The 10,734-nt window shown below is 42.5% G+C and overlaps 1 protein-coding gene across 1 annotated transcript in view; it reads right to left on the bottom strand.

Moving 5' to 3' along the window:
- Positions 1–3,351: 3,351 nt before the first annotated feature.
- The window catches only part of LOC138567659 (zinc finger protein 585A-like), a 219,772-nt gene continuing 212,389 nt past the window's right edge, over positions 3,352–10,734 (bottom strand). The window contains exon 5 of the mRNA XM_069646132.1: positions 3,352–5,864. Within this exon, the coding sequence (XP_069502233.1) occupies positions 4,692–5,864 (1,173 nt within the window). The 3' untranslated portion in view covers positions 3,352–4,691. The remainder of the gene's footprint in view (positions 5,865–10,734) is intronic.

Genomic DNA, 10,734 nt, shown 5'->3' with positions numbered 1-10,734 from the left:
ATGGACTTTCCTTGCAAATCGACTTTCGAATCCAGAAAAGAAAGGCAGAGAGAAAGAAATCTAAGTCAACCTTCCAAAAGGCTGCCACAGACCAACCATCCAGACCAGAGCCCACAGCTTCTCCAACCTTGGATCCAGAACCCATGCAACTGGGGGCCTTCCGTGGACTCATTACCCCACAAGAAAGAATGCTCCAGATTCACACTGGTCTGTGCATGTATTGCGCCTCCGATAAACATCTCGTGAGAGAGTGCCCTATTGCTCCTCCACGGCGTTCGGGAAACGCCAGCTCCAGATCCTAGATGGGGCACAGTTTCGGGAGAGAGATGTCTGCTCAACATCAATTCCTTCCTTGAACTCTCTTGGACAAAACAATCTTGTGATTCTACAGGCATTCCTATCGCCTTCCAAGAAAGAATCTTACCCCATCCTAGAATTAGTGGATTGTGGAGCCATGGGCGTATTCCTACATCATGATTGGGTCACTACTAACCACATTCCATGTGAAACACGAGAGACTATGCAACCTGTAGAGGCTATTGATGGGCGACCCCTGTCTTCGGGTTCCATAACCCTTCAAACTAAAGAGATCCTACTTTCTATAAACCACCATCAAGAGAGGATTAAATTTGACATTATAAGATCGGCCCACTATCCAATGGTTCTAGGCATGCCCTGGTTACAGAAGCATAACCCCTACATCAATTGGGCAGCAGGCTCGCTCCTTTCTCTTGGTTCTGAACATTGTATGTCCCACTGCTTATCCCTAGGTACCTTACCAAGGTCCTCTGTAGACTCTCAAGAAACTCAGAAAATTGCAGTCACTGTTTCTAACATCATCCGGATTCCCAGGGCCTATCAGGCTTACACAGATGTATTCTCGACAGCCATTGTTCAAGCTCTTCCACCACACAGACCTGAGGATTGTGCTATCGATACTGAACCTTCAGCAGTAATCCCTTTCGGGAGAATGTTTATTTTGTCAGAACCCGAAAAAAGGGCCCTCCGGGAATACCTGGATACCAACTTGGAAAATGGAACTATACGACCATTCATGTCCCCAGCGGGTGCTTCTCTATTTTTCGTCCCCAAGAAGGATTCCAAGGAGCTCAGACCATGCCTAGATTACCGTGGCCTTAACCAGTGTACTCTCAAGGATCATTACCCATTGCCTCTCATCTCGGACATCCTGGAAGCAGTCAGAGGTGCAGTCGTCTTGACAACATTAGATCTCAGGGGTGCTTACCATCTCATTCGTATAAAGGAAGGTGACGAATGGAAAACAGCCTTTAGAACCCCCTTTGGCCACTTTGAATACTTGGTTATGCCCTTTGGACTTGCTAATGCCCCAGCAATCTTCCAACGTTTTATGGATCAGGTGTTTTCTGTATGCTGTTCCTCTTCATCATTGTATAGCTGGACGACATACTGATATACTCCAAGGACCACCTGAAACATGAAGAGCATGTTAAGACAGTCTTACAACTTCTACGTGAACATAAACTCCTGGCTAAACCCGAGAAGTGTCTTTTCCATGTATCAACTGTTCACTATCTCGGATCTGTTCTTAGCCCAAAGGGAATTGGAATGGACCTGTCAAAGGTTGATTCCATTCTATCGTGCCTGTTCCAACTACTGTGAAACAAATTCAATCCTTTCTAGGGCTTGCTAACTTCTACTGGAAATTGATACCAGCAATTCCTGAGATTGTGCATCCTATTGTTACATTGCTAAAGAAAGATACCCCCTTTCGGTGGACCTCAGCCCAAGATTCGGCATTCCTATGGTTGAAGTCGGAGTTCACACGAGCTCCCATCCTAGCTCAACCCGACATTGATCGACCTTTTCTTGTCGAAACTGATGCCTCCAACTACGACATTGGGGCAGTCCTGAAACAGGAACTTGGTGACAAGTTAGAACACCCCATCGCCTATCTCTCTTGCACCTTGACCCCCAGTGAAACTCATTATTCCGTCCTGGAAAAGGAATTGCTAGCCATCCGTCAAGCCTTCACTGATTGGCGTCATCTTCTTTTGGGAGCCAAACACCCGGTACAAGTCCGCACGGACCATTAGAATCTTCAAGTCCTGCAATCCCTAGAATGTAGAAACAGTTGTCAAGCCTGTTGGGCCTTCTTTTTTGCCCAATATCAATTTCAAATACATTATGTCTCTGGAGCACATAACATTATAGCAGATGCCTTATCCAGACGTCCTGATTATGAACTCCTTGAAGATCGGACCTTTCCTAAGATGTTTCCTCACACAATATTTGTTGCCCAAGCTAATACCCTCCTGGAGGATATTCGAATTCAAACCCAGTCCTCTGAACCTTGGAAGGAGTTCAAGAGAAACAATCGATGGAATCTCAAAACAAAGGACGGATACCTGTTCAAGGACAATCGCTTGGTCATTCCCACTTCTGGACTGAGACAAAAGATCACAAGTCTATGTCATGATACTTTCCTTTCAGGACACCGTGGCATCACCAACACTCTCCATCTAATACAAAGACAGCTTTGGTGGCCAAAGATGAAGGATGATATCAACGTCCATATCCAGACATGTGCAGTCTGCAATTTGAACAAACTACCATTTCTGTTCATTTCACTCATATTTAAATCTAGATTCTGGACACAGGGATACACCCCAGAAGGATCCTGTTATCCAGAGGCGGCTGAAGTACCAGAAAATAGGTGAGTGCTGAGAAACATGTAGAGCTAGATATGGTCTCACCCAGTATAGAGGAACCTAGCAGAGTAGCCATTTCAACTTCCCTACTTATCCCCCCATCTGTTGCCAGATACATCAAACAGACAAGAGAAAGTGGTAACTAATGCAGGAGTACACCTTGGGGGTCATTACAAGGTTGCCGTTCCGGAAACAAAGGTGCCGGTAAGCTTGTCGGCACTGTTGTTACCGGACCGGCAAACTACGGGTTCTGCGAGCGGGTGCCTTTCAGCCCGCCAAGTCTGACCTGGCGGGCGGAAAGGCACCCGCTCGCAGACCTTGACGGATGCACCAGCACCATTCATGAATGGTGCCGGTGCATCTGTCCTCCCCATTCTCATTGAGTCCAAGGGGACTCGAATGGGAATGGGGAGTAATATTTCCGCCGGACTCATAATGAGACCCCATGTCTTCACAAGGTATGTAAAAACGTAAGTACCAAGCATTTCATTTGGGAGGCTAGGAACCCTAGATCACCCAAAAATAGTGTTTGATGCCTTGAATTCCAGGTCACCAGTGAATCTCAGAGGTCTGAAGCTTAGATCCATGAGTAGCCCAGAAGTACCAAGGAACATAAAGACATGAAGTGCCTACAGGAACAATAACAACACAGGCAGGGGAATACAGCTGATGATGTATATTCACACCTTCATGTAATACCAGACACACTGCATGTGGTTATGTTTTGTAGAAAGGGATCCCTTAAGCGGGTCTAAATGACTGAAATGCATTGGACAACACAAGAATGCCTATGTCTAAAGAATAAATGCTTCCATTTTAAACTTTAAAGAATTTCTTTGTTCAAATCATATAATCTTTTGTATGAATGGTATGAACGGATATTAGATACAAGAAATGAAATAGAAACAAGCAAGACTCTCACACAAGGTCCTTACAGATGTCTGAGTAATCCCGTAATGAGGTTCAATGTACTTAAGCATACTACTCTTTAAGATGCGCTGTTTGAACAGAACATATTGATATTCTACCCGAAACAGTTCAGGGGAAGGGAATTAACCCCAGGATACAAGGATTGTTTTGTTGGATTTACACACTTTGTTTTTGCACACTTTTTGCTGATTTTATAGCAGAGACCTTTACCTTACACCATGTGTTGCTCATTTTTAGTGTGCGGGTGAGATACGTTTTGGACACAAGGACATTTTGTTTTATTTCATAGGGAAGGAAACTCTTTAGGATAGGGATAGAAAGGCCTTCATCCAAACCCTTTTATATTAATAAAATATCTAATGTTGAAAACATTACAACTTGGTGTACGTCTCTCATTTCTGACCCCGTATATTACTCATTTAGTGACAGGCAGCGTCCTGAGAAATGATTTGTAGGCCAGTTTCCCTCACATATCCAAAGAGTGTCTATAGTTATTGATTCAACCACTGAGTCTTTAAACTTTTTTAAAATGTTGGTGCCCATTAATATGCATGAGGTACTTAGGCAAAGTGTCCCATAGGTTGGGGACCTTAATACAGAAGGTACAGTCTCCTTTTAGAATATTCCAGAAGGATGCAGTTGAAATAGCAGTGATTAAACCAGTCAGAATCGGCCACTATTTGTGTGTCAAAGGAACATGGGAACAGCTGTGCCAAACTAAGACCCATTGAAGAATCACCACCTCCTCTCTGAAGCTTCAATTGCAGTGGGGATTTCACCACCTACATGTCCTCTTGTATGACATATGAGAACGCTGGAGTATTTGCTGCATTCACAACATTGCAAGGGTTCCTCACTCATGTTCTATCTGGTGGCTAATAAGGTTACTGTTCACAATTAAGCTCTTTCCATACTCTGCAAACAAATTATGTTTCACACCTTTATGTGTTCTCTGGTGGCGACTATGCTCTTGTTTTCCAACAAACCCTTTTCCACATTCAGGGTTCTCAGGAGGTTTCTCACCTATATGTGCTCTCTGGTGGCTAGTAAGTTCTCCCTTCTGAGCAAACATTACACACATTCAGTGTACATATGACGTTTCCCACGTGTATGTGTTCTTGGGTGGCAAGTAAGCCTTCCTTTCTCAGCAAACCCTTTCCCACATTCAGAGCATACATGAGGTTTCCAACCTGTATGTGTTCTCTGGTGGATAGTAAGATTTCTCTTCCTAGCAAAGACTTTCCCACATTCAGTGCACACATGAGGTTTCACACCTGTATGTGTTCTCTGATGACTAAAAAGATATCCCTTCCGAGCAAACAATTTCCCACATTCAGTGCACACATAAGGTTTCTCTCCTGTATGTGTTCTCTGGTGATTAATAAGAAGTCCCTTCTGAGCAAACCCTTTCCCACATTCAGTGCACACATGAGGTTTCTCACCTGTATGTGTTCTCTGGTGATTTATAAGATATCCCTTCTGAGCAAACAATTTCCCACATTCAGTGCACAGATGAGGTTTCTTGCCTGTATGTATTCTCTGGTGGTGGATAAGAGCTCCCTTCCAAGCAAACCTTTTCCCACATACAGTGCACACATAAGGTTTTTCACCTGTATGTGTTCTCTGGTGACAAATAAGATTTAGCTTCCGAGCAAACCCTTTCCTACATTCAGGGCACACATGTGGTTTCTCACCTGTATGTGTTCTCTGGTGGCTAATAAGATGTCCATTCTGAGCAAACCCTTCCCCACATTCAGTGCACTCATGAGGTTTCTCACCGGTATGTATTCTCTGGTGGATAATAAGCGTTCCCAACTGAGCAAACCCTTTCCCACATTCGGTGCACACATGAGGTTTCACACCAGTGTGTGTTCTCTGGTGGCGATTAAGTTTTCCTTTCTCAGCAAACCCTTTCCCACATTCAATGCACACATGAGGTCTCTCACCTGTATGTGTTCTCTGGTGGTGAATAAGAGCTCTCTTCCAAGCAAACCCTTTCCCACATTCAGTGCACTCATGAGGTTTCTCATCTGTATGTGTTATCTGGTGGTAAATGAGATTTCCCTTCTGAGAAAACCCTTTCCCACATTCAATACACACATGTGGTTTCTCACCGGTATGTGTTCTCTGGTGGCAAGTAAGTTCACCCTTCCGAGCAAACCCTTTCCCACATTCAGTGCATACTTGACATTTTTCAACTGTATGCATTTTTGGGGGCAGACAAGTGTAACGTTCAAATGGACACTATTCTCAAATTCAGTGAACTAATGAGGTTTTTCACCCATGTTCTCACGTGGGCAAAAAGTATGTTCTTGAGATGGCAACTTTTCCCATATTCTGTGCATATGTAAGGTTTCTTGTCAGTTTATTGTGTCAGGTGGTAAATAAGAAGACACTTCACACTGAATATTTTAGCAAATTCAGGGCACAAATGAGCTCTCTCGTGTGAAGATCATTTCTGGTGACAAACACGACTTTTCCTCTGATTGAGGCTTTGAAAATATTCAGTGCAAGGATATGCTTTGTCCATTCACATTTACAAATGTTTCGTAATATGCTTTAAAGAAACTACCTTTACATTGAGAATGTGTATAAAATAGCACTCACATGTGTTCTATAAGGAATAACGGTGAAAACAAAAATGCTTTTCTCAGGATTGACAGAAAGAACAAGCTTGGTTACTGGATGTTACCATTAAGGAGTTACATGGGCCGAAGCCATCTGGTAGCCAATAGGCTTCACAGTCTCAGTTCCTGAAATCTCTGAAAAGGCAACTGGACCCCAAACATCCCTAAGATGCTTGGAAATAGCATATTCTAATAATGACTCTTTTCACTGTATTAGTCCAGAGAATCTACCAATCACTGTGGTTGCATTTCTGGGGCATCAATCACCTGTTAACATAAAAGGAGATGCACATTATTAGTTTCAACACATTCTCAATCGCAGGCATCACATGTAACAGGCAGACTGGTTCTCAGTAGCAGTGATGTGCACTAGTTAATTACTCACGTAGTAGCTCATAAAACGTTGAATACTAGGGTGCCATTTATTGGGGACACGCACTCTAGGGGGCAGAGTAGTGGCTCTCTGATGATAAAATATAATGTGATAGAGGCCAAACGCTGCAGGAATAGTGGGATTCAGTTTTATTAACCCATTTTAGTATCCAAGAGTAAAAAACACAGGTAGAGTGAACAAATAGTTTAAGTGGATAGTTTAATCATCAGGGCACTGCATATACAGGCTACCATTCTATTTCTACAGAAATGACTAAACTAGCTTGAACGCCCCACATTTTTATATATCCAGCGATAAAGGCAGGTTTGACTAGTCTATTTTGTAATCACTGATGACTTCCTTACATTTAGGCAAATGTATATTGACCCAAACACAGAGACTGAGAATGCAATATTTGGCAATAAGGCAAAGTGTACGGGAGACTCCCTTCAACATCGTCCCATTTGCCTTCTAATTTTCTATACATATGCCATATTGCCATGTTCTGAAGAGAATTGGCAAAATGGATCCCACTTTTGTTGCCCTTTTCAATATACCACTGGGTAGTGTTCAGGCGGGGTGACATACTCCATTTAATTGTTGAGTGGGTATAAATGGGGCTGTTACTTATCAGTTTCCCATAAACCGATACAGACCCCTTATTTATGGATTCTGATAATTGAACCCTAAATTGAATCTCAGCAAGCCCCTGCACCATCTGCACTGTGAGCAAGGATTGCTTTCATGACATCACCAGTAACCAATGGGAAAGCAGCCCCAACATTGCTAATATCCAAGAAGGGATTGCCGCCATTTACGGATTACACACACTGTTTGTGTCTCATATGGCATTGTTACGGGAATAAGATGTATTTACTTGTGAATAGTATTTATAGTCACCACAGGATGCGCGGGCCACCGTCTGTCCGCCTGTCTGTCTGTCAGACAGTCAGTGGTAGGTTATTTATTGTGCAACAGAATATATGAAAAACTATGAGCATTCCAGTATGGGGCCATGTATCACTTGAACTGATGGCGATTGCTCACTAGGTCAACAGAGGGGAGAATGTACTTCTAAGCCATGCCCGCTACTTATAATACATGTATCACTTGAACTGATGACGATTAATCCCTAGGTCAAAAGGTGAGAAGGTACTTCTAAGCCATGCCCGCTTCTTCTAATACATGTATCACTTGAACTGATGGCGATTGCTCCCTAGGTCAACAGGCGAGAAGGTACTTCTAAACCATGCCCGCTACTTATAATACATGTATCACTTGAACTGATGGCGATTGCTCCCTACGTCAACAGAGGTGAAAAGCTGCTTCTAAGCCATGCCCGCTACTTATAATACATGTATCACTTGAACTGATGGCGATTGCTCCCTAGGTCAACAGGTGAGAAGGTACTTCTAAGCCATGTCCGCTACTCATAATACATGTATCACTTGAACTGATAGCGATTGCTCCCTAGGTCAACAAAGGTGAGAAGGTACTTCTAAGCCATGCCCGCTACTCATAATACATGTATCACTTGAACTGATAGTAATTGCTCCCTAGGTCAACAGAGTTGAGATGGTACTTCTAAGCCATGCCCGCTACTCATAATACATGTATCACTTGAACTGATGGCGATTGCTCCCTAGGTCAATAGGTGAGAAGGTACTTCTAAGCCATGCCCGCTTCTTATAATACATGTATTATACTTGAACTGATGGCGATTGCTCCCTAGGTCAACAGAGTTGAGATGGTACTTCTAAGCCATGCCCGCTACTCATAATACAAGTATCACTTGATCTGATGGCGATTGCTCCCTAGGTCAACAGACATGGGCGTAATTTTAGGGGGAGACGGGTGTGTTTGCCCCCCCCCCAACTTTCATGGCACACAATTTTGTCCCCATTAATTTGGCTGGAGCACCTTTTCTTCAGATGTCATGTTCCCCCCCAACTTTTTCAACAAAGTTACTCCACTGTCAACAGAGTTGAGATGGTATTTCTAAGCCATGCCCGCTACTCATAATACTTGTATAACTTGAACTGATAGCGATTGCTCCCCAGGTCAAAAGGTGAGAAGGTACTTCTAAGCCATGCCCGCTACTCATAATTCATGTATCACTTGAACTGATGGCGATTGCTCTCTAGGTCAACAGAGTTCAGATGGTACTTCTAAGCCATGCCCGCTACTTATAATACATGTATCACTTGAACTGATGGCAATTGCTCCCTAGGTCAACAGGTGAGAAGGTACTTCTAAGCCATATTGTTGTGGATTACTACCTAAACAGGCTGCGCTTGGTAACCATATAAAGACCACTGGATGTGGTGAGTTTAAACAGAATGGATGGGGAAATGGTCACAAATATGTTTAACTGGTTTATTTGTTCAAAGGAAAGATTGTACATTCACAGGAAAAGTATCACACATTCAATGTGTTTATTAAATCAAAACTTAAATAAAGTAAACGTCTGTGTATACAACGTTGTGTTTAAACAATTGTAAAAGAAAGTGTTTATACTTAAGACACAGTATATTTCCATGTAATGTCAAAACACATTATTGAAGCAGGCTATATGCCAGGTAGCGATAATCAACTTGTATACAATTGCGAAAAAATGCTTTATACTAAAGAAGTGCCATAATCGCATGTAAGGCATGCCATGTAATGCCAAATGATGCCAAATGTTTTATACTAAAGAAGTGCCAACACGTGTTTCAACCAAAAAGGCCGACCTCAGGGCATACAAATACATTTGCCGTTTGAACTGATATATAGTTGTTGAACCTTGGCTATTATTAAATATAAAAACAACCAAAGTAGGGGGTAGTGGGTCAAAGCAAAAAAGCACGAAGAAACAGGAGAGAGGAGAAAAATGGAAACATAGCGTTAGAATGATACGTGGAGTTAGTTATTCTAATTATTGGTATATAGACAAGTGAATCAATTCATACCTTGTTGTGATTATGATTTACTAATTCTTGATTGTGCTTTTGATAGTTGGGGAATTTGTAATTCCCACAAGCGTGGCTGGCCAGGTCTGTAAGCTGTAAAGCCATAAAGTAAAATAGCGCATATTTAGCCTAAAGTTCTGCACTGGTAGTTTATTGTGCAGTAATAACATATAATTTGTAAAGAGTATAGAGGTTATAATTACCAGTCTTACAATCAAGTCGTAGTTGTTGCTCGACTGGTGTGCCGCTGATCCAGCAGAAATGAAGTATAACGCACGTATTTGACGTGCTTTCCCTTTAATACCGGCCGTAATCTACAAAATGAACATAACAGCGTGTTTAGGCGATTTGAAAATATAAAAATGCTGCATCAACTCCGTATGTGAGAAAAGTAGGGGGCAGCTCTGGCTTACCGCCGCATGCTCCAAATGTTTGTGTGCACAATGGCGGGTTGTTTCTCCAATGCTGAAGGCATCGGCAATGTCTATAGTAACCTCCACGGAGTAGGTCAGGTGATGTAGTCACATGACCCAGTTGCTTGGAAACTCCTTCCAAGCCGGAAATACTAGAAATAGACATTTGTTGTGCGCTTGCTTTACAGAGATGCACTCATTCAGTGGAACTACATTCGCCAATAGTGATACAAAAGCTTTATTAGGTTTAGATATTTGGTTATTGGTGCTAAATACCAACACGGCATGAAAAGTGGAAACGGACATTGTCCGCGCAGTTTACGTGCAGGAACTGCGATAATAGGGCTTGGTGTATGCCTATATTTGAAAACCGTGGCGGTTCAGTGTAGGAATATATGGTAATGTTACATGCAGCATATGACTGATTTGATGAACGTATATTGATACTAGAGTAGTCTAAATGTATAGGCCATTGTGTAATTTGAGGTGTGGAAAGGCAATTAATTGCCAGTTAATGACAGTCGGTGGAATCTAAAGTAGGTTCACTAGACTATGTATAGGCACCTCGGGCATAGCCGGTAAGCCCTCTTATTATTCATGGGCTGAATAGCGTATGTTTAGCATTAAATTAAAATTGTCACCCAAGGTTCATAAACCGTTTCTGACTCTCCCAACAGTTCGACCAATTATGAGTGGACAGGGAGGAGTTACTGAAGCACTTGCTGATTATATAGACAGCAGTATTAAACA

This window comes from Ambystoma mexicanum, chromosome 2p (assembly GCF_040938575.1).
Source record: "Ambystoma mexicanum isolate Mex_15411 chromosome 2p, UKY_AmexF1_1, whole genome shotgun sequence".
Taxonomy (NCBI): Eukaryota; Metazoa; Chordata; class Amphibia; order Caudata; family Ambystomatidae; genus Ambystoma; species Ambystoma mexicanum.
Note: the sequence above shows the minus strand (reverse complement) of the source record. Positions and strands in the feature narration are given on the sequence as shown.